The sequence below is a fragment of the Trichogramma pretiosum genome, unplaced genomic scaffold (genome assembly GCF_000599845.2).
Source record: "Trichogramma pretiosum strain Unisexual culture from Peru unplaced genomic scaffold, Tpre_2.0 scaffold4, whole genome shotgun sequence".
Classification (NCBI taxonomy): domain Eukaryota; kingdom Metazoa; phylum Arthropoda; class Insecta; order Hymenoptera; family Trichogrammatidae; genus Trichogramma; species Trichogramma pretiosum.
This window is the reverse complement of record NW_019641688.1, coordinates 2,495,984-2,520,834: the sequence shown is the minus strand read 5'-3', so window position 1 is coordinate 2,520,834 and position 24,851 is coordinate 2,495,984. Positions and strand designations below refer to the sequence as shown.

General features: G+C 37.8%; 2 protein-coding genes across 16 annotated transcripts in view; both read right to left on the bottom strand.

Moving 5' to 3' along the window:
- LOC106656245 (cubilin) overlaps positions 1–2,053 on the bottom strand; it is a 50,164-nt gene extending 48,111 nt beyond the window's left edge. For both annotated transcript variants that reach the window (XM_023461696.1, XM_014377069.2), the window contains exon 1: positions 1,244–2,053. The gene's annotated coding sequence lies outside the window, so the exon portion shown is untranslated. The remainder of the gene's footprint in view (positions 1–1,243) is intronic.
- A 12,535-nt stretch (positions 2,054–14,588) lies between these two features.
- The window catches only part of LOC106656222 (heterogeneous nuclear ribonucleoprotein R), a 66,680-nt gene continuing 56,417 nt past the window's right edge, over positions 14,589–24,851 (bottom strand). For 11 of the 14 annotated variants that reach the window (XM_023461620.1, XM_023461616.1, XM_014377026.2 and 8 more), the window contains one exon: positions 14,589–24,400. In XM_023461620.1, the coding sequence (XP_023317388.1) occupies positions 24,177–24,400 (224 nt within the window). In that variant the 3' untranslated portion in view covers positions 14,589–24,176. The remainder of the gene's footprint in view (positions 24,401–24,851) is intronic. The other 3 variants (XM_023461628.1, XM_014377024.2, XM_023461632.1) reach the window with 3 other exon arrangements.

The window sequence follows — 24,851 nt, the reverse complement described above, 5'->3', positions numbered from 1 at the left end:
AATTATATCGCTTAAACGATCCGAGAGACAGTAACGTACACAGACGACGCGCGTATATATGTGTGTGTATAAAGCTCGTCGTCGAGCTGTCAGCATCGCACTCGTGTTGTTTCAACGAGCGCAGCACAGCGCGAATTTCGCCTACAATTGCATTCGAGTTTATATTTTTATTGAAAAATTGCCATTGCATTTTTCGCCATCGATGTCACTCGATGTTTCATTGATTATTATTTTTCACGGTACAAAAAGCAAAAAGTTGCTATCGTTGCAACTATACTTGTGCCGTATTAGACGATGGATACGGTGCATTGGCGCTCATCGTATAATAGCCCTCTCTTTCTCTGCTGCGGCAAGAAGTGCCGTCGAGTCGAGGCGCGCAAGACAAGCAGCAGCAGCATTATATATAGCATAGTAGTAGCAGCGGCGGCAGCAGCAGCAGCAGTAACAGTACTCGGCGCTAGAGTGAGAGAGAGAGAGAGAGAGAGAGAGAGAGCTGTGCGAGGGTGGATATGCGTGTGCGCGCGTGGCTAGCATGAGAGAGGAAGAGAGAGAACGAACCGCGCCCATGCGCTCGCTCGCTTGCTCGTGCAGTCGTCGCTCCGTGCAGCAGTCCTATATGCTACTGCTGCTACTGTCCTGTACACTGTGCTGTGCTGCACTCACACTGGCGGCTGCCGACAAACACACACCCACACACACACACACACATTGACTGTACTATCACGACGATCGTCGGGCGCGCGCTCGACTACTCGATGCGCTAGTCTTGAAAGCCACGATATGTATATCTGTATTATACGTTAAAAATGTATATATGGCAACTGCGCGACTATGACAATGGATCCTTTGAATATTGCAAGATGCGACTCGCGCGTATTCTTTATTCAAACGATACATCGAATCGTTGCAGTCTCGAATCGATCAAGCAGTAGACGCAGTTTGTACGCATCGAGAGCGAGTAAAGTAAGTAAGAAGAAGAAGAAGCGACGAACGACAAAAAAAAACAGAAAGTAAAGCTTCGAGAAGGGGTGGGGAATTGTAAGACGAGAAAGCGCATAGCTGCAAGTTCAAGCCATAAAAGATTCAGCCGAGAGTGAGTGAGAGAAAGAGATGGAAACTATTTGTCCTCGATCAGCCGATGTGTGTACTATTAAACTCGGACCGATCGAGCCATGTCGCAAGCTCGCTCGCGGCAAAAGATAAAAGAGATAAAAAAAAAAGCTCGTTGATAATGGACACTTACCAGTGATCCGATGATCATGACTCGGTCGACACTTGTCTTCTAATCTTCATAAAACACACGGACGACACACACACACACATGCACCGCAAAGCCGTGCAGCTCAATCGACGATTATTGTGATAGAGCGCGAAGGTAAAAAAAAACCTGTCAGATGAGCGGCACCGACAGCGATGACAGTGGCAGTGGCAGCGTCAGCAGCTCGACGAACCTCGCAACGCGCTTAGAACAATGCATAATCGGCGCGCACGAACAAAAGCACACCACGGCACACCTTGTATTATATACGTACACCACTATAACGCATGTGTGTGTATGTGAGAGAAGATCTTATCTCTGCAGCAAAAGCTCCTCGTCGTCGTCGTTACAGCGCTTCATAAACATCGTCTGCGGCGCGCGGTGTCTCCTCTTATCTCTCTCGGCTGAGTTTAGAGCTGGCTGCCGCGCGTTTAGAGTTGGCAACGACACGGCGTTTATCTTTGTCACTTGTTTATATTATAAGTAGCAGTGGTGCAGCGGAGGATGTACAACTGCTGCTCTATACGCACGATACGAGATATAAAAGCTGCGGCAAGACACACGTGACGTCGTCGTCGGTTCTCGCATACAGACGCACCGCAAGCACACGCACGCACACTCACTCACTCGCCGATGTATGTACACACTTGTTATATACGGGGAAAAAGAGGCGGGAGGAGGAGGGCACAAAAAATAACATACGAGCTTTGCACAGTCGTGGCAGCGCAAGTTGCACACAGAACCGGCGACTCGCTCGGCTACTATACGATGCTGCTGCTGCTGCTGCGAGCGAGGTACTGTCTCGCGCGCGCGACTATAATACGACTGCTGCGAGGCTCTCTCGAGTATTACAAGAAAAGCTCAGCAGGACGAGAGCAGCAGCGGCAGCACAACTCGCGACTGCGTATAATCACTCGAGTCGTCGTCGTCGTCGTCGTTCTCTCGCATACAGATATATGTGTGTAAGCGCAGCTTATATCACTGCTGGTGCTGCGAGCGGCCGAGCTCTCTCTGCACTCTCGTGCAGCACAGTGGTAGTCGTCGTCGTCGTTGTTGCGAGCCGTGCGCGCGCCTCATCGCGACTGTTGTACTACTACTACTACTACTACTACTACCTACTACGACTACTAGTATACCAGTCGAAGCGCCGCCGCCTCCGCACTGCTCTATGTGTGCCCCATGTGATATATACAAGAGCGAGAGAGAGAGAGAGAAAGCATCCCCCTTCGGCGCGCATACCACTACCCCCTGCTGCGCCGCTGCCGCTTCCATTGCCGCCGCCGCCGACGCCGCCGCTCATGGCTGTGCTGTGTGCACGTTTACAGTGCCACTAGTGCTAATGCTGCACCGCTATACCTATACACGCACGCATCCCTTATACACATATAGTTATAACTCTAGCACTCCTCTCTCTCTCTCTCTCTCCATGCAGGCTACCTACCCTCTCTTGCGATAACTGTATAGCTATATAGTACCTAACTGCGCGCGGATGGTCGTTGAACCCCTCCGCTCGTGTATACGTATATACCTGTCTTTACTCTGCGCCGTTCGTGTGTTTGTGTACGTGTACAACCTCGTGTGCGCGAGTGCATGTGAGCCAACCGTATACTGCGCTGCGCTGCGACGCGATTTTGCCAAAGTCTGATTCTGTGTGTGTATGTGTGTAGCTGCAGTATACGTACGCGCAGACGTTGAAAAGGAGAGACAGACACCCTCACTACCCTAGCCATGCTCACACGTACACGTCCTCTCTCTCTTCGTTGCTTGCCCTCCACCTCTCTTCTCACCCGCTGCTGCCCATGCTTCACTCCGTTCGACTGTGCGCGCTTCCCTCTCTATACAGTCGAGAGAGAGAGAGAGAGAGACTAGTGGCAGAAAAGTAGTAGAGCTTATACTTGGATCGCTCAAGCGGATATCTATATATTACAACGCAGATATATATAATATTCCGCACGGCGCCACCGATGCTACTGCTGCTTCTGCTTTTCCAACCCTCCCCCTCGTATATAGCTATATATACAATGCATCTTTCGATATACATCACATCGCTGAAGCATGGAAATATTTCTATCTATATAATGTATGCGTGACTTCCGACTCTGAACGAGTGGCAGCTTTTGAGCCCTTCGAGCGCGCGATCTGCGTTTCGCCGATACCTTATATTGCACTCCTTGCTTGGGCTGCACCTGCAGATATTATTATTGTTATCGTACGCGTGCCATTACTTCGAGTCCTTCGATTTTCCAGAGCGATAAGTCATCGATAATGCGCCTACACATGCTATTATTATATTTATGGGTAGTAATTTATCGGTGCATGATTTTTCACACGTTTCGAACGTCGCGCGAGCTCCGCGCGGAAAAAAAACGATAGGGATTTGTTATATAGATTGCTGCACCAAGCGTATATATAGTGGCAGTAAGAGAGAGATTGAGCAGAGATTTAGCGCCAGAGTTGGTGGCGAGAGCAACTCTTTGACGAATATGCGCTTAAGTAGGATGACGGGCTGGTGGTGGTGCAGCTATATAGCGCGCACACGTTTATATACCTGCTGTATTATAGAGAAAGGGACGGGTGCAATAGGGCTGTAGGGCGAGTGATGAGGCTGAAAATCCCTAGCAGATTAATAACGAGTTTGCCGAGGGAGAGAGAGAGATTATAAACTCGCGCGCGCACGTACTTAGGTCGTCACCGCCTCGCGCGTATAGTCGACGTTGCCGCTGCTGTTGTTATTGTTATTGCTGCTGCTGATGTTTTACCTGTAATGCGGGAGGGATCAAAAAGCTAAGCGTAAATCGGTAAACCTTAAATTCGAATAAAACGTGTATAGATCAACGTATACGAAAGAACATAAAACTCGAGCAAACAAAGACACGAGCTCAGCTGTCATTATAATAGATTGCGCGTGTAATACCTACAAAATTGGCTCTCTTAATAGCTCGTATATAGGCGTGCGCGGCACGCGATCTTTTTCTCTCTTTTTTTTCTTGTCCATTTCTGCTGCTGCTGCTCGTCCCTCACGCCAAGCATAGGATAATGATAATACCGTAGCCGCATTGCTTTGTTTTATAGCAGTAATGTATTGGAGCAGAGAGGCTGGACCGATCGATAAATCGATTATATAGGGTTCCTGGTGGGCTCGTGACTCGCTTCGTGACTGGTTCGAGCTCTGTCCTTAAAGACGACACCACCCCTAGTCCAATCATTAAATTTCCTCGTGAAAACGCTTTGTATTATATAGTCGTCGAATTTGACGACGACAGCTGTGGGCCCTCTATATTATGCACGATTCATCGGCCGAAATCGAAGGCTGAAAAATAAAACAGCAGCGAAGGTTGCACAATAAGTGAATATGCGTGCTCTATAGGGCAGGCATATAATCGAAGAAAGCCTACGCGTGTACGATGTGTGGATGATTTGCCAAGGTATAACAAGAAAGCAGCTGTCAAGCCAGACGCCGCACATACGCGTGTAGGCGTGTCAGAGATTTTACGCTTCTTTATTTTTGCATAATAGATATTATAATCTGTCTTAATATAGTAGCAAGAGTGAAAAATATGAGAAATTTTTAAAAAATCGGACAAATATGCTGCAATCAAGAGTCTGCTGGGTCAACGATAAAAACATCGACAATGAAAACAATTATTAAGGCTCGAATAATTTTGAATTCAAGTTTTGAAAATATCTTTATGAAGCAGAAGATGAGCTTCTTCGTTTTAGCTCCCAGATATTTTCTTTCACATCGATAATACACGAAAAATCCCACTTCACTCTTGGCTCAGCGTACATAAAGATGGGCTTCCACAAAAAATTTATCGTAGATATTTATCGAAATCTAAGTTCAACTTATACAAATGTACTTTGCTACTTGCAGATTTACAAATAAATGTACTTGCCATCTAGGGGCAGAGTTTGAAATCAAGTATCATTCAATTTTCATACATTTTATTTTCATACACTAAAAATAAATCTTAAGAAATTTTAAGTTGCCATAAGAATATAAATTTGAGTTTAGAATTGAGTATTTTTTGTTTATATTTTTATTTAAAATGATGTATGTGATTTTTCTTAATGAATTTTTTATAAAGTTTGTATAAAAACTAAATGAGTACCGATACATTTATTTTCAATAAAAGCAAATAATAAGGCAAATAAAATTTAATATAGATTACATTCCTCTTATATTAAATCTGCAAGTCAAGGCTTTTTTGTCATTTTACTAAATTATTAAATAATTTTATTAAAGTATTGAATCATTGAGAAGTGCGTGTCACACCCTGCACGGCAAGTGTTACAACATGAGCTGCACTTTAATAAACTTTAAATGAAAGACTTTTTATGAAAATAAAGAACCAAAATAAAATTAAGGAAATAATAATAATATTAAAATTACGTATTTGCTTGAACAATAAATACATTTTTACTACTTTCCTTTCATGAAATTTAATAAAAATACTCATATTAAAAGTAATGCAAAATGTTGAATAATACAAAACTTTATGAATGGTAAACTAACATTTCGGGCTAAAAATTCCTTGCCCTTTAACTATTTTGTTCAAGATGGGTAGTATAATTCATAATAGATGGCCTAAGGCTAAAGTCTTGAAAGCCAAAAGAGAAAAGACAAAGTTTTAGCATTAAGTTTTTCGAAAGAAATATTTTTACTGTATATTCTTGCTCATTTAATTGTGTAAGTATGGTAAAAGAACTCGTCCCGGGTTGCATCCTTATTGGATTGGACAATAAATAAAACTTATTTCATTACGATCGGACCAACCGGTCCCGAGATAATACTGTCCACGAACACATTGTGCAGATACACGCCGACAGTTGTCAGAAATTTAATCTAGATTATGAAAATACTAATGAAAGTTCTTAGAAAACATTCGTTTTGCGAAAGTCGATTTTGCACCCATCAGCGCGGACGAGCTTCCTCCAAAGCAGGAAGAAAAAAAATATATCTGCGAGCGAGCGAGCGGATCCGATTCCAACGCGTCGAGCTGTCGTGTCCTCTCAACTGCTGTTGCTGTACTATATACGTATATAGTCTACTGCTACCGACCTTTTTTCCATTAATCTTGTTTGGAGCTCTCCGGTGGAGCGCATACAGGGAGAAAAAAGAAGTTAAATCGCGAGGAAAGGAAGAATTTAATAATGTTAATTTTGTCGCAATTGGTCACACGGCTCTGAATTTGCGCAGGACTCGGCTAGAGAGATTGCAAACGCACACGTATACGCATCGATCGCGTCACACCGCCGTGCCCTGACCAAGATTGCAACCCAATAATTGCACGGCTCGCTTCGCAGCGGCGCGTCGGTGTATTTGCGGTTTGCGATCGGCCGGAGCGCTCGGAACGAGCCAGCGATTACACCCACGTTAAATTAAAATCGGACGATTCCGAGCGAAAAAGTAACTACGCGCCAGTTTGATACATTGAAGTATACGTAGCTCTAAGGGAGCCAAGAGTCATTCAGTTATGTGTGTGTATAATATATATAGTTGCAAGAGAGAAAACTTGCGTAACGCATATTGTAATAGTCAAACAAAGGTTTCGAGACGTTAGTTGGCTTTTCTCAGCTGTATAACGCTCGAGTCCACTGTATGGGTGTGTGTGTGTGTGTATGTTTTCATGTACGCATGCGAGCGACTGCAAAAGTACATTGTACTTCCTGTAAAGGGTGTGAGTGAGTGCGCGCGTGTACGAGCATAATGCGCATGTGAGCGTGTTTTTGTAAGCACATATATACGTGTGAAAAGACGTCGTCGCGTAAGGGTACGGAGAAAGCGACGAAAAAAAGAAACGAGTAAAGAGAGACAAAAGCTCGGGGGTGCACACGAATTTTCTAACGTAACGTGCGGGGCGCACTTGACTTTCTTCACACTTTCTTTCTTTCTTTTCTCTGTATTTTTCTCGGCCAGTTTTGGCGCACACGCTAGCTCAAAGAAGGCCGGACGTGTCATCCCCCCATTTTTCCGTACCCAAACTATATATGTACGAGCTTAAATACAATAACAAATTGAAACGCACGAGTAGTCGCGTGTGCAGAGCAAAAGTTTTCGTTGCTGGCCGGGTTATATCGCCCGCCCGCACATACATATACATGCAAACGAGCTTTGGAGGCGAGCATAAAAACAACGGCGGCGGCGGCACGCGCGGGGCCGTGAGAGTGTACACACTGGCCATATAAATTATAACAACATATTTTCTCATCCTAGCGTATCCGAGCTTTGCTGCGGAGCTAGGCCATATTAGGGATATATGCATATACTATATATGTATACGTTATACTGGCGTCGAGAATCGCAGAGACGCGAGCCAACGGCACGTCGTAGCTCTTGGTAATTTACTTTTGGCCTCTCTCTCTCTCTCTCTCTCTCTCTCTCTCTCTCTGACTCGCTGGGTACTACTCCGATTTCTCTTTCTGCGACCCTCCTCTCGCGCTGACTCGCGCGACCGTACAAATATATACATACGTATGCTCTTAGCTTTCTCACAGTGGCATTAGGCGTCCTTGGACTGAAATAAAAAAAAAGAGAGAAGAAAAAAAAAGGAGAGCTTATTTTTATACGTCAAGTCGCGAGCGCGCGAGTGTGTGTGCATGCGTCCCTTTTTTCCTCGCTTTTTTCCAGAGAGAGATTCAAATTATTTATGTTGGATTATAAAGAGGGTTTAGATTTAATGCGCTTTAATACAGCTCAACAAGAGAAATTTAACATTTAATCTTTTTTTTACATTTTTTTTAATCCATTTTGGAGCTCGGCTCGGCCACAAAGTTGAAAAGTTTAATCGTTCTAGATTCGTGTTACATGTGTATAGCCACACGTCTCATTTGATAATTCGTGGCCTGTGGGTGTTTATATCTACGGTATAACACACACCTAGATCGAGGGGAGCATCTTCGTGTGTAAAAACAAATCCAATTTGAAGTTGCCTTAATGGAAAAACTGTTCTTCTCCTTGTACTCTTTGCCTCCCGCTTTTTTTGCGAGCACGTCTATAATAAAGAGTACACAGCATGCTGCTGCAGCATTTGGCGCGAGAGAGAGAGAGAGAGAGAGAGAGAAAAGCATCGAGCAGAATCTCTTTTTGTCTCTTTCAATTTTTCTCGCGTTGTAATTTAACCGAACGGAAGTGGCCCGTGCACTAGGCAACTTCAAAAAAGCTGTATACCGAAACGGCGCTACATGCCCAACTGCAAAGCTCGAGCGTGAATTGCCACTACCGTATACTATATACAGCAGTGCAGCTGTCCTGACCTTTATGTATTTGTGTGTGTGTGTGTGTGTGTGTGTGTGTGTGTGTGTGTGTGTGTGTGTGTGTGTGTGTATGTTCGTACGAGTGTAAGTGTGAGCTCTGTGTGTGAGGCTCTATTCACACGATTTTCTACCCAGTTAGAACGTAATTCGTATATAGCCACTGACTTGCTTCAAACTTTTAGAGAAACTTTTAGCTCTTTTGCACGTGAGTGAGAGCAGAGTAGAGAGAGGGGAGAGGTAAAGAGAGGCTGGGGAGGGGGGATAAAAAATCATTTCGTAACTTTTTTATGCTAAACTTGTTGGACTTTAATTAAGTCTCGGGGCTGCGCTGCAACCGCGATTTATCGCTTTTTTTCTTTCTTTTTTCTTCTCCTTCTGCTCGTTGCGCTCGGCTCTCGCTCGTCGACGATTCAAACGCGAAGCGTCGCGCGCTCGCGCCACGCCAGAGGCCACGTAAAGCTCCGTATTTGCATTAATTATCATAAATGGAATAAGGGCCCGTCGCGCGCGGCGCGGCGAATCGCGTCCACTCGAAAACTTTGTAATATTTTTTCCCCGTAACAACGTTCGCGAGCAAAACTGCGAGAGCGATGTCTCGAGTTACGCGCGTTTCGGAGACCGTACACACGTACCCGAGGGATGTAACGCGCAACAATTCGGAGCTGGTTTTCACGACTAGACGCAGTGGACGGGGTGCATTATACGAGAAATTTTACTGTCTATCTTTTCCGCCTACGCGCACCAACCCTTGGCCCACTGTATTATACGCACAAACGTCGTACAGTTGCGTAATACAGTGGAGCACCCATAGCATTTGGCAAAGTACTCGTGAGATTATTTTTATTACTTTGAATCGCGTACTTGTACATGTACCTATAATGTATCGGTTGAACTGGCGATGGTGCGCAAGCTATATCGTATACTGCCAAGGGTGACCCTGAGAACATAAATATTACGCGGGTTACGTCTATTTTATTTTCGCGTGATATACCTTCTCTTTACGTATGCAGTTGCTCTTTTATTTCTCAACTTCGATTTCCCGATTCGAAACTTTCTGAATCTGTTGGGCAAGTGAATTCAATAACGAATGATTTTCATTTTAATTCAGTCTTATGCTGTCGTAGAATAAGTTTGTTTACATATGGGTCAGAATATCGCTTTTGGTATGTTATAGTACATGGTAAAAAGGTCCCAAAAACCAAATTTTAGACCCCCTCCCCCCTCCTACCTCCCACTTCCGGTATAAACGTCCATTTTCAATCTACATTTTTTCTGAGGACATGAAGTAATTAAAAAATCTGAAAAAAATCATAAAAATACTTTTCAACAATCCCAACAACCTTGAATTTTTTCAGATTTTTTGAGTGCTTCAGGCCTTCAGAAAAAATTATTGAAAATTTCAAAAATCGAGATATGGCGGTATGAGCCGATCTTTCTTCAATATTTTACAAGATATAGCTGTTTAAACAATTAATTTGTTTATAACAAAAAATTGACCAGGAATTCGGCCTGGCGACATTCAAATTCGGTTTCAGCGACCCAAAAAACATAGAAACCCGTCAACTCGCCGAGGGGATCTCGCAAGTTCGCTCAAATGTTACCAGCGCCCAGACTATTAGGATTTGTTTAATATTTTAAAAGTTACATCATGAAAATGAAATACGGGTTTTCTATAATTTAGATTCTTTCGCAAAGTTTATTATTTTTTCGAAAACTTTGTGTATTAATCTAACTTTTATTGAAATTTCAATGTAATGACATGTGAACCCAGTTGAAAAAAATTGCATGGATATCCACGTGGAAATCCATGAGGATTAGTAATCCTCGTGGACCATACAGGGATTTTTTGACGATGGGACATTGATTCCTCGTGGATCGATCATGGGCTGAAAAAAATGCAATCACCACGGATATTCGACTGATCCACGCTGATTTTTTTTCAATCCTCGTGGATGTGGAACTTGTTCGCGGGCACGCGCTCGAAAATCAACGAGGATTTGCGCGAAGATCCCCGTGGATCGATCGAAAATCAACGAGTATTTCCGTGCAGATCCCCGTGGTTTACGTACGTGGACTCTTTAAATGATCCATGTTCGATCCACGTGGAATCAATGTCCCATCCTCAAGGAATCCCTGTATGATCCACGTGGAATCAGCGTGGATAATCCACGTGGATATCCACGCAATTTTTTTCAACTGGGAAGGCCTCTATGTTTGACCTGCGTATGATCAGTCGACAGTAAAGAGAGAAAGTATCATCGAGCAGTGATCACACATCACAATCACGGGGTCACCTCACTAAAATACGAGTAGTGCATACATCACAGTCGCTGGCAACGTGCTAAATTATTCAGTGAGCAAGTATTTACAAATTGGTAAAATCGTGGAACAGTGTTGGTTGTTTTGACTCGAAGCGGATAACCTCAAATACTTTCATAGTATTCGAATATTTTCTCAAAATTTACAGTGAAAATACATATAATCAAGTGAGTCATGGAAAGCAGAGAGGACACAGTTAGGTACTTACTAATTTTTTGTGCACGCCATCATATTTATCAAAGTGATCCCTCCATAAAACTTTATCATTCTTTAGGGTAAAAGAAGAGCTGGACAATTCTTGGGCAGATGCAGGCGTAGATTACATTTTCGATTCGGTGGACCCTTGTGACGTCAAAAACTTTAAAACATTCCAACTCGATCAATCACCAGTGAGCTTTAATCATATAAATGATATTCCGTTTTTTAACTAGTAAAAACTTACACAATATTAATTTCAGGCAAATGATTTGAATGATTCTGTAACGTTACAAGAGAGGTAAAGTGGAAAAATATACATAGATCTTGAGTGCAAAGATGTTAAATTTGAGCCAAAGTTTCTATCAAAACACAATTGCAAATTTGAATATCAAAGTTATCTTCCAGTTGTGAAAATAGAAGAACAAATTCAGACTAATTACTCAATCGATAAAGAACTGATAATTTTGATACAAAAAGGATTCGACTATGATAATAACTGTCAATATGAAAGTGAAATTTACCAAAAATCATCACAGAACCTGAATAAACTCGAAGGTCGTACGATGGCAGTACATGATCATCGTAAACCCTTCGAGTGTGAGATTTGTCACAAGTTGTTTGGACTAAAACATCATCTTGGATCTCACATAAATACAGTACATAATCAGAGCAAACCCTTCGAATGTGAAATTTGTCACAAATCATTTGGACTAAAAGGTAACCTCAAAACTCACATAAATATTGTACATAATCGAAGCGAACCCTTCGAATGGGACATTTGTCGCAAAACATTTGGATACAAAAATGACCTCAATAAACACATAACGATAGTACACGATCGTAGCAAATCGTTCGAATGTGAGATTTGTCAAAAGTTATTTGGACTAAAACATCATCTTCGATCTCACATAAATACAGTACATAATCGGAGCCAACCCTTCGAATGTGAAATTTGTCACAAATCATATGGTCGCAAGAATCCGTTTAAATTTCTCTTAAATGCAGTACATTATCTTAGCAAACCCTTTGAGTGTGGGATTTGTCACAAGTCATATAGTCGTAAGGATACACTCAAAAATCACATGTATGAAGTACATGATCGAAGCAATTTATTTGACTGATATTTGTCGGAATTCGTTTGGATACCAGAAAAATTTCAAAAGGCACATAGATGCAGTAGTTAATCAAAGCAATCCTTTTTAGTGTGATATTTTTCACAAATCATTTGAATTACCACAATAATCTCAACGGGCACACTATGATAATATACGATTATAGCAAAGGAGCCGCATAAAATTCATCGAAAATAATAGAAAATTTCAAACTTTTATTAATTTTGTTAAGATAGTGAAAAACCTTCTATTTACCGTTTTTACATTAACTAAAATATAAACAATATTTCTCAACGACCTACTTCCTATCGATATGTTCACACTTATCTCTTCATATGTTTCCCGTACATGCAAAATAACATTAAAGATCGATACAAAAGCTTTCAAAGTAGTGAAAATTCAGTTTACCTGATGCATAATGTATCCAATGAAATGAAAAAAATTGTATTATATAATTACCGTTCGACTCTGATCAACTATGAACTGAAGTACAATTACTGCACCGCAAAGAAATTCATATACTCGCGTCAAGTCTCTGTAACTTAAATGGTCAAATAATTTTTTCCGCGTGGTCAAATAGTTTTTTTATTGGCATACATGTTTCAAAAGTTTTTTAGAACTTTCGAGACCAACTATCACATTTTTCAGAGGCTAGAAATAGTTTTTTAAAAAACTTTCGAAGTGAAGCTTTAATGAAAAATAATTAAAAAATTACGTTTCGAAAATGAAACATTGTTCTTCTTTAATCTGTCGAAATGTTACTCACATCATGTTCAAAAATATATCATGTTGACATTGGAAAATTTTTCATGTTATCAATATTCTCACATAATTATTAAAAAAATTAAATTTGAATTTTCAAGAATAAGGTCTGTTTTAATTTATTGGCATCGTCTTTTTATATAATTGAACATTATGACCACATAATCTTTTATTTTTATTAAACTACTTAAACTATTTTATCAATGAAAAGTTTTATGATTTTCCGTAAGTAATACCTACTGTCGAAACTATTGATCCTTCAAACAATGTAGTAATTATGGCATTTGTTCCATTTGCTTTAAATTAGATAATAATAATATTGAAAATGCTTGCAAAAAATGAAGTAAACAATCAGATGTAGATATTTTAATTCTCTTTATTTATTTAACTTTTATTACAATTTCATTGGAGTTAAGGAAGGGTTTTGTAAAATAGAGACGTATTTATTAAGAAAGGTAATTCACATACAACTGTTTATTGAGACATGTAGAATACATCTGGTCATACACAAAATCTTTGACACTTGAAATCAAGCTCCTAGCTCGAAAAGGAACCATATACTTCAACGCTGTTTTTCCATCAAATTTATTGTTTATTATTATAATGTTTAACTACGTTCACACTAAAATTAAAGGGGGCGGGGGTGAGTAACTTTTTCTGAATTGCGGAAAAAGTGTTTTTAAAAAAAAAGAAAACGAAAGCAAAGCAAAGCAACGGATATAATTCAATGTCAAATGCAGTATGAGCTAAAAATTTTATGATTACGAAAAACTATTGCCGAATGATGAAAAAAGGAAAATCTGATGACATATGTAGTAAAAATAGGTACTGAAAAAATACTTCTGTATGGTTGTTACATTTGAAAAATGTCCATTTAAATACGGATTTCTTCTGTGTGTGTATATATACATATACGTATACATATAATAAACATATACAGAAGTATATGAGTCCATATATATACAAATATACATATATATTTTTTTTACTTATATCTTACTGATTTATGTATACTATTGCGTCCTACGACTTGTCAAAATAAGTTATCCTTGCTTTTCTTTCATACTTTCTTTTTTTTCTTGTATAAATGGAGTTAAAAAGAATCTGTCATATACTGCTGTTAGTTTGCGATATGGAAAAAAGAAGAAAATTTCGCTGTCTCTTTCACACGAACTTTCTTTCTTCTTGAAAATCATTCCTAACTCTGTATAACCTTCTTGTTCCTAAATTATTGTTCTCTCTCTCCTCTCTCGCTTTTTGCATTTATTCAAAATCTGTGGAGCTGACACGGAGCGTGGCGCGGAACGTCTCTCGATTACACATGGTTATTTATGAAACATCGGTTTTAAATATAATTTTTTTTGCAGATAGTAATTTTATATCTATAATTTTTCGATATTACACTATTTTCGTCGAATTCCTTTATATATATAATATAACGTGCCTACATATTTTGCTGTGATACCTGTCGATATAACATTTTTTATCTCATTTCATCTTAATGGATCGAAGCCGCAAATGATAGTACAAAAAATTTACAATAATAATTATAATCGCACATAATTTTTTTTCTGACGTCTATAGATTCAATTTAAAGTAAAACCTCCGTTAAATTACAGAATACTTAGAATTTTTGTATCGTTTTACCTAAAATTCCAATCGGTGTAATTGTTTTTTTTAATTATTCAATATTATTTGTCGATTCATTCATGCTTACTCTCTCTCACACTGCCATTCTAAACTCTCGCTCGCTCTCTCGTATAAATCATCACTAATTATATACTGCTAAATAATAACATATCACTTCACAAAAAATGCATATCCGCAGGAATATAATATATATAATATATTTATATATAATTAAAAAAAACGCACGCCTTCGCATGCTAAAAAATATCAACGTTAATACATTTCGTGTCAACGGGCCCACGGCAAATATTTTTTTTAATTTTCTTTTTTTTCATTTCATATAAAAACCAATTGCGCGCTTAGAGCGCTTACTTACAAAAAAGGAGAGGTTTTTTTCAAATACCAATCGTGTCTTTTCGCTTTTCTCGAATATCTCGCGTATAATTTTCGCAAACTGAGAGTAATTTTTTTTTACAAAAATTAAAACAAAAAAATAATGAAATAAATTTTTTTCCACATTCATGATTTTGTTTTGCCAGTACGGTACCATGAAATTTATACAATATAAAATATCCCGAATATGCCTTTCCATACGATTCATGTAAACTGATTATTTGTGCTTGTGTGTCGCAGTTCGCGTGAAATTAATCGCGGGGCAAACAAACAAATTCAATGGGCCAACGGCTTAGCCAGCGCACAGTGCCTGCGTATACCATTACACAACTTTTTATTATTAGACATTTTTTTTTTAAATATTTTATACAATTCCTAAAAAAGAAAGAACATATTATAAAAAAAGAGGACAACTAGATAAAGAAAAAGTGTAACCCGCGTCACGCTCATCAGAGCAGGCTGAGGCGTGCTGATAGCTTAATCATCAAATTTCTTAGTATTTTTTTTCTCAATTAATTATATGTTCGATTATTATTTAACAAACAAACGTACGCGGCGGCTACCTTTTATATCCCATCGCCAAGCGGCCCTCGGCTGAAAACAAACTAACAAAAAAACGAGCGACGCTTTTTTACAATTCGCTGATAGAGACAAAAGTCGTGTGAAACTTATTGTTCGATCCGATTGTCACATCACATAACCGCTCCGCGCGACGAGCCTCCCCGCTCTCTAATATTTATACAGAAATAATTTTCTTTGCCATCTTTTTCGCACATGCGCAAATACAAACAATATATAATAATATTATAATAATAATTATATAATTAATAATAAGTAATAATAATAATATAATAATAATAATAATATAAACAGGGTCAATATAGGGCGCGTTCTGACGCGCGCACAACAAGAACAATTAATAAGGGGGGAGACCCGGACGTGATTAGCAAGATGAAAATTTGAATTTTCCCTAATTATACGCACATATATATATATGCATGTGAAAATAAATATATGTATATATGTGTATAGATACGAGAGGAGCGGCTCGCTTTCTCCGAGGGGCGCTCGAGGGGGGAATGAAAGGAGCCTTATAATAATATAATCGGGTTTATAGCTCGAGATCGCGCATGCGGGCCGATCGTTCACAACATATATTCGCTTATTTCTTTTTTCTCTTTTTCGTTTCGTAGATTCTTTTTCATTTTTTATATGACAAAACACGATTAACGTTTGACGCTAGTACTTATATAATGATTCAGTCTAAAGTCTCGTGTCACCGTGAACTGCCTCCGCCATCGCCAGGCGCAATACCCGCGTGCGATGGAATTTATCATCGTCAATCATGAGAAGAAAAAACGTGATGTTCTGCGTTTTGTATTTTTCTTTTCCTCTTTTTATTTTTCAATTCGGTGGTTTGCGTAAAAAGATATCGAAAAGCGACGAATCATTCATCAACGCGCGCGATGCACTGCTCTGCTCTTTTTTTATATCTTTGCCCCTCCCGCAAGCTCATTCTCATTCTTTCTTCCTACCTTTTTCCGATCTTAAAAACAAATAACCATTCTCACTCTGCAATCTCTCTTGCTCTTTCTCTCTATCTCTCACGCTTTTTTTTTACTAAACTTCACTTCATTTTTTTTATAACCAGTACAGTATACATTGAGTCAGAATTTCTCATAATTTCTCTCTTTTTTTGCAACTTTTATTTCATAACGATTAATAACCAATAGTATAATAATAAATATATAAATAACTTTTTAGACGCTTTCTGCTTTTTTTCTCAAAAAAAAATTTTGAGCGCAATTTTACAAAAGTCACGAAATCACATTTCGCCAATCACAAGTAGTACGTTTCTTTTTGAAAAAAACGGTATCTTAATTTAGAATTAATCAATAGAATCATATAAAAATTTCAAACGATTTTGATGTACAAAAAAATTTTGTTTCTCTTGATGCAAATTTTCTTTACTTTTATCGAAAAAGCACTCTCGCACGCTCTTTCCCAAATTTTCTCGCTCCAATTGCAATCTTTCTTTCTTTCTCACTCTCTTTCTTTCTTCCTTTCTTTCGTTCTTTCTTTCGTTCTGCCTTTCTTTCTGCCTTTCTTTCTTTCTTTCTCGTTCTCACGCGCTTCTGTTCCACTTAACTAACGTCATCGCTTTGTCTTATCGCAGCATCGACACACACCGTTATTAAATTTTTAATTTTAAAATTTTTTTTTGCCTTATTCATATCAATATCAATACATCTTAAATTTCGAAAGTTAATTTTTTCGTTACAATTATTACATGTTAATTTAGCTCAAAAATGATTTTGCATACATAATTACATTCGTAGTCGAATGTACGCGTAATTTCAATGAAAGAATTACTACCATTTTTTATTTTTCCGCTCCGATGTTTCTCCCGACTATTCTCATTTTCATCTGTCACTCTTGCGCCTTTTCATCTCTCAATCTCGGACAAAGACCAGAATTTTTTTAAATATTTTTTTTTAATATTGGAATATTATCATTTCACAAAAACCCACTCAGTATGATATTAGCGAATATTCATCCTTATTGTATTGTGTTAATATTAATATTACATATCCTCGAATATTATGCTTTTATATAAATAGGATAATAAAGGGATTAGGGAATTTTTTCTCCTCTTATTCTTGTAGGCGGAACAATGTAAGATTGGAAGGAGTTAAGGAAATTCAGGAAGGACTGGATGAATGTTAACTGAAAATTTACAGATTATATATTGAAAGAGATGAGATGGGAATAAATCATTTCGATTGTCCAAAAAAACGTAAAAAAAAATGTCACGCCTATTTTCAGTAGCCATATATTTTCAGTAATTATATTGTTTTTAAAGTCTAATAAGAAATTTTGCTATCAGAATTTTTTATTCTGTTTTGATGATGTGTGGGCTGGGTCAGAAATTTCCCATTTCACTCTCCTTCTCATATAACATGAATCTTTTACACGCTCAACAATGTTCTCCGCGTTTAGTTTTCCCGTTTCCCTCTGTACGCTTCCTCTTTCCCTTTTCGAAAAATCGATTTTAACTGCTTAATATTGACTTAATAAATGTTTATACCATAATTTTTTGTTATTATTTTGTTATGTCTATTGCCTATTATAAACTTTAAGCTTTAGCGTTACAATCAATTCGAATTCATCGTCGTTTCCACAATGTTTTATTTTAACTTTTTTTTGCCTGCTCTTTCGATGTTTCGGCCGTTCGAGTGTCGATGTATCGATTATATCTTAAAAAAAGAAAAAGGGAGATTGGGGGATCTCGATATAACTTTTTAAACATCATTAAAAACTACTAGAATGCGATTACCTAGCTACGCGACCGTCGAGCACGCGTGAATCCTTATTCTTCCTTTTTTTGTTGCTTTTTTTCATTAAATTTACTTTTATTAATAGAAAAATTAAAAATGAACATATAACTCGCACGCTCGACGTTCGCGAGGGAAGAAATAATATTAGTCCTAGTACAAAAAACGTGAATAAAGATTAACAAAATATGCTCATAAATAATTAAAGAGGCTTCGCGAGCAACAGCGATCTTTGCGTGTCAAGACACTTTAAGGTCGTTTTCTCCGATCTTTACATTTCGCATTTCTTCATCTTGTCAATTTTTATTTTCTAAAAAACCACGACTCTTGCGTGTTCCCCTTTTCAATGTTCAACATTTTTAAGATTTTTTATTTTAATTCATAAACATCGCATGTTCGTTTATATTTTGCTTAGTTTTTACCGACTTTAGTCGTTCATGTCTCCACATTTTAATGGTCTCGATTCCTTTTTCCTCGATTACTCGACAATCTCGTTTTAAATCGTAATGTCTCGTGCTTTTAGCTTTTTATTTTTATTTTTGCTGCATCTTTAGCTGACATATGCGCTTGATGTAGAAAAATCATCATCGTTTACTCATGATAATGTATTCGTTTTGTTTTTATTCTCTTTCGATAATGCTGAGAAAAAACTGTGTGCATGCAAATACTAAGAAGGTGGGGTGAGGGGGGTTTCATCTTATTTATTTTTTTTATCATTTTTTTTGTTTACCAAGTGATTCTGCAAGTAAATATTTCTAACTATCCTGTAAGTTGCTGTTTATTATCAATTAAATGAATTGTTTTCCGGGGGGTATCCAGTAAATCTTTCCTATTTTATGCCTATTGAGTGTGCTGTCGGTGATGGTTTTGTATTATTTTGTTAAAGGTCGGTTTAATATTATGATCGCGTAAATTTCTTCAACTGTTATAATCTATTGTTCAATTAATTATGCGGTAGTTTCTCATCACTTCAGTTTTTTAATCCAAATTGTAACAGAAAAGAAAATTTAGTATGCAAAATGAAAGTTCACGCCTATATCGTGTCTTTTTGTTTACTTTATTTTCCATATCTTATTGTTGCTTTTAATTGTATATAACCACGGTAAGTGTTAACATTTTCATTATTATTATCATCAATAACCAAGATCATTAACATTGTAACATGCTTTCTAAAAATTTAATCAATTATCATGTTTTGAAAAAATTTATAAAAAAATCAAATTAACTGAAAAATTGTAATAATAATAAAAAACATTGAAGCTTCAGTAAACGCAGATAATCTCCAGAACAGGGGGAGGGCGCGTCTAGGCTCTCCAGGGACAAGGGACCAACTACAGCCCGCACTTACAACTCTTACTAATTAACTAACAGGCTAACAATAACAACGAGTCTCAACACTAAAAAAATTGGCTGTGTACATGTGAGTGTGTATTGGGTGTTAACATGCTTTTTTGCGATATTTTTTCCTTCTTGCTAGATTAATTATTTTCACGATCATTCTGTATGGTTCGCGTCATTATTTTGTCTTCATCAAACGAATTTACGTACTGCTGCTCACTCGCTCATTTTTATTCTTTCATTTGCTTATCAAATTGTCAAGTCGCGAATTGTTGCAAATCTGAATTTTTATTAATGTTTGAAAGTCTATAAACAGAATGCTACATGAAGTAAGGTATCTCAATTTGAAATGAATTTTGATCTGTATAAAAAAATTACTTCTATTTTTGTATGCTTGCGATGATTTTATGTAAATGAAAGAAAAATTATATTTTGATAAAGATAAATTCAAAAATATTTAAAAATTTTAGCATATTTAACCGTTTTAAGTGTTTATACCTTATTCCAAATAAGCAATTTTCTATAATATTGAAGTCGAAATATCATTTACTATGAGCGACGTTAATTCTTCAAAATAATAAGTGGCAAAAAATTACAGCCTGAAACAACGAACTATCCCGTGGCAAATCGAGAGAGATCAACTGCATTGAGTAAACTGTTTTCTGATAAGACCAAATTATTTTTCCGATCAGCGAAACGAATCTGGAAAAGAAGTTTGCGTATGGCGTGTTTCTTTATCATTCTGAAAATCATAATTAATCGACTTGGTATGATTTGTTATTGTTCTTGTTAATAAAGTCCTGTCTTTTATCGCCTATTATCTAATTGATTTATTATTCCGTATTAATCGCTCCGTAATTGTCCTTCTCGCGCTTTCCGTTCTCTCTTACAATTGTATACTTCTTCTCGCCTACTGTGTAGAGGTGTGCATCGAAATAACTACTTTTTTTGTCTTTTTTGTCCAGAGAAGTACTTTTTTTTTTGTTATTCTCTTCGAGTCATATTTTACATGTAAAGCATTGCCGAAATTTGAAATTTTTATTTGCCAAAACTTTTTGTTTATTTCAATTTTTGTTGCTCAAACCGATGTAAAATGAATTCTTTTGATGCCACTATCAAATTTTTATAGAAACTCGATGGCGCACCGTCCGTCAAGTCTGCTTCTGTCTCTATCTTATTGTTTGTTACTTCCATCATACTGATGCCTGAGCCAATCTATCGCGAATCTTTTCTAAACAAACTCTTCTTGGCCGTGTTTTCTACCGAAAGAAACGCGTTCAGAGAATTTTTTTTCATCAACAATTGAAAAATTAACATTCATTCGTACGCGAAAATGCCAAAAATGTAATATGAATATATACTTTCTTTTAAAATACTAAATATCAAAAATCAATAATTTTGAAAAACAAATTTTTTCCATAACTTGGGTGCTGCGTGCCGTTTTTCGATTTGAGTCTTTTTCTCATAACTTTTTTCATTTGGAATGAAAAAAGGTTTGTTTTTACTGTACAAGTGGGTTTTCCGCCTTTCCGCCTCTCTCATATTAAGTCGTACCTCTTTCCAAGCCAACTAAGAAAAACAACAAACCGTATCCGATCTCTGGGTCTCCAGCAAAGGCGTCGTGTCTTTGCGGAGCTTCCTTCAATGCCGTACTATATTCCTTCATTCTATTCAGTCCTATACAATTTTTTTTTCATAAAATAAAAAAAAAATGAAAAAAAAAACATCTATGAACAAACACCATCGAACGAACCCCGCGGAGACACCGTTCGCAGAGACGACTAAAACTCGATTCGAGCGTCGCACGCTCGGTCATATCGCTCTAATATCATTACTCTTATATCGTTTTCGATAGATCCGCTCTTTTATCCCGACCGCACGACTCTATATTTTTTTTATTTCTCTTATTTAAACGCACAAAAACTTTATCGCGCTTTTTTTCTATACTTTATAATCGTCTGACCCTTAATAATAATAGTTTCACTGACTGTACACATTTATAGACCAACAATAGAAGGTCTAAACCGCGCTTGGCGCGCTTCACGCATACGTTATTACACATACGAGATGAACACATTTTAAAGTGTCACTCGGTTTTATTTTCTTATCATTATATTTTGTCAATCATTGACCGCACTAAACGCTTTTTCCGAACATCTATTTATTTTTCATTATATTTTTCGAACTTAGAGTTCTCTTGCTCTGTAATTTTTTAATCTTTCGTAATAAAACGTAAATATATATTTATATTCGCGCCCTAAATGTCGAACCTATCGCCAAAAACTTGCATTTATCGCGCAGAAACTTACACGTGTTGAGAGGAAAATTAAACTAGGCTGAGAGATCATAAATTCGTGTGATTTGCAAATGAGGTTTGGTCATTTTCGTTCACCCAGAGTTATTGCATTGAACAAAATCCACTTAATACAACTAATTTTTTGGCAATTAATTTATCGGTTTTTCAGAATTGATGTTTACATTATGTGTTAGAAGCAGAAAATAATTTCTTTTGAAGTAAACGTAAACAAAAGAAAAAGATGGAACTTATAATCCTTGCTCAACCCCGTAAATTCTCCTACGACACTTTGATTTCCACGAATCTCCCGCTGGGGGAACGAGGGGACACTCGAGAAAATCGTCTGGCATTATTTCCGCGCGTTTACATCCATTCCTGCTTTATCTCGCTCCGTTTATCAAAACTGTCTGCCTTGCTTTTTTTATTACACTCTGCTCGTTTCTGTTTTATATTGATATAGATAGATTATGGAATATTAATCTTGCACTCGCGTCTTCGTTTATACGTGAATTTACTATACACAACTACGCGCGAGCGATTTTTCTCTTAAAGTGATTTTTCATAGAATAGAAAATATTTTTTCAAAACAAAAGCATAAGCTAAAATTGAAAGTTTCCGAATAATAATGTGTTTGTAAAAAACGCGTAAGTGATGTAGTAATAATAATTCATCTTTCAGGTACGACCGCTTGTACTAGTACTTCTTGTTGCACGAATTTTCTGAAAAATTGTTCAAGCGATGACCGCTTATCTTATTATTTTTTTTTTGTTTTGTTTTGTTATGCTTGTCGTCTATTAATTAACTGTTTCGCGCGCGCGTGTGCTTTGAAACGAGTTATGATTAACTTTGCTGCCGCGTTATTAAACGATTATCATATTTCTGTAATACAACTGTAACGAGTCTTCACAAAAAATATATTATATCATTCTGGAAAAAAATCGTCAGCGTGTCGCGCTTTTCAGTTATTATTTATTATTATTTCTCTCTGTTAATATATTCTGTATTATCAATCCCTTTGTATACGAACCGTGTACATCTTTGCTCGGCAGTATTTTTCAAACGAACGTGACAATGCAGTTTGTGGTTTTTCATATATATATACTTAATAAATTTGTTAAATATATATATGATATATCGTGTGTAAATATATATTAATTAGTACGGGGTCAGCGGTCACTGCGATCGCAATAATAGTCCCAGTGGCTAATATCACTGTACATAATTTTTTCACCGAAAAAAAAAATCACAACAACAGTGGGGCGAAGGTGGTGGCGTCATACTACTATTATATTTTCTCATATAAAACTCTGCTATTAATTGTTTTCATACTTCATTTGTTATCTTTGTGTTTTCTTTAAATTTACTCTCTTTCTCTCTCTCCCTCCCATTTGTTTCTCCCTTCGCCTAAAGAACTATAACTTCTCTTTCGCTCAGCAACATCAACGTGTGTTTTCAAATTAAAAAAAACCTTTCATACATGTCACGCACGCATACGCTCAATCGCACCACATATCTTTGATATACAAAAACAACAAATTACTCGCGCGTATCTTTTTTTTTCATCATTTTGCACATTCTCTCTTTGCTCTATATGTATATGTAATATATGTAATATAAAACGAAGACTCGCACTAGTTCTCGCGTAGCGAACTACTCACGCACGATCTCACTCGCACAACTTCTTTTCACACGCACACGCATTTGCACTTGCATCGCCTTAAAAATTATCATCACTCTTGCACTTGGCGCGCGCGCGCAAATCTCCGGTTAAATCGGGCGCGGGCCGATCGTCCCGAGCGAGACTCTTCTTTCTCTATCCGACTTTCGCGAGCTGCCTTGACGAATCGAATATAAACAGTAACGCCTCTTTCGAGTTGAGCTTCGCGGCGAATAATAATCGTCTCGCCGGGAGGACAGGACAACGTCGCCGGAGAGCGTCGCGGCAAAGTAATATTACAGTTGCAACAACAATTAACGTACGGATCCGGTTGTAGAAAAGTGGTGGTGGTAGTGGTGGAGATGCTGCTAGTCTTTGTAATAAGTTGATGCTGATGAACATGAACATGACGATGAAGTTGATGATGGCGATTACATAATAATGCTGACGGTAATAGTAATAGTAGTTGAAGTAGTAGTAGTAATGGTGATGCTGCTGATATTGTAAATGGTGATGATAACGATCTGGTTCGATCTCTGTCTGGTAGTGGTGGCTGCTACTGCTCCACGACTGGACCATCGGTACTTTTATTATTACTGTTGCTGGGAGTATTGGAAGCAAGTTAGCTCCAGGACTGATACGAGTCCTGGTACCACTCGTCGTCTGTGCTGCCGCCGCCACGTTCGTTAACCGGACCGCCGCCGCCGCCTCCGCCGCCGTTCACCGCCATTGCGTACGCGTTGCCCAATGGTTGCTGGGCAAGGGGCTGGTTCCCCCAGCTGCTCTGGAAGCGACGTTTAGATTCCCCCTGGTTCTGGTGACCCCCGTCAAACTTTCGCTTACCTGCTGCTGAGTCCAAGAAGATCATCGAGCCAGCAAAAAGGAGGACACACAAAATACCGATGTCAGTCAAGCTTTTTTTGCCGTCGTAACGACGAATTTTTTTTTTAATTTTTACATTATTTCAATTCTTCAATTTGTCAAAGCTCTACTCGACTTTTTTTTCACTTTTTTTTAATCAATCGTCAGCTATTAATTTTTCATGTCGAGTAGAACTTGCATAGTGACAATCAAAGACCAAATACTAAATAATAAATATTTGATTACTTTTATTAAAGTGGCACACAGTGAAAATTGAGGAAAAACCTCGAATATAGAGAATTGCGAAGAAATAGAAATGAAAAATTAGAGTAAAAATAAAATTTTTCTTCGCAGAAAAAAGAAAATAAAGATGAACTAAAAAGAAATCAAGTTAATATTTTTATTGAAAATCATACTAGGTATAATAGTAATAGTA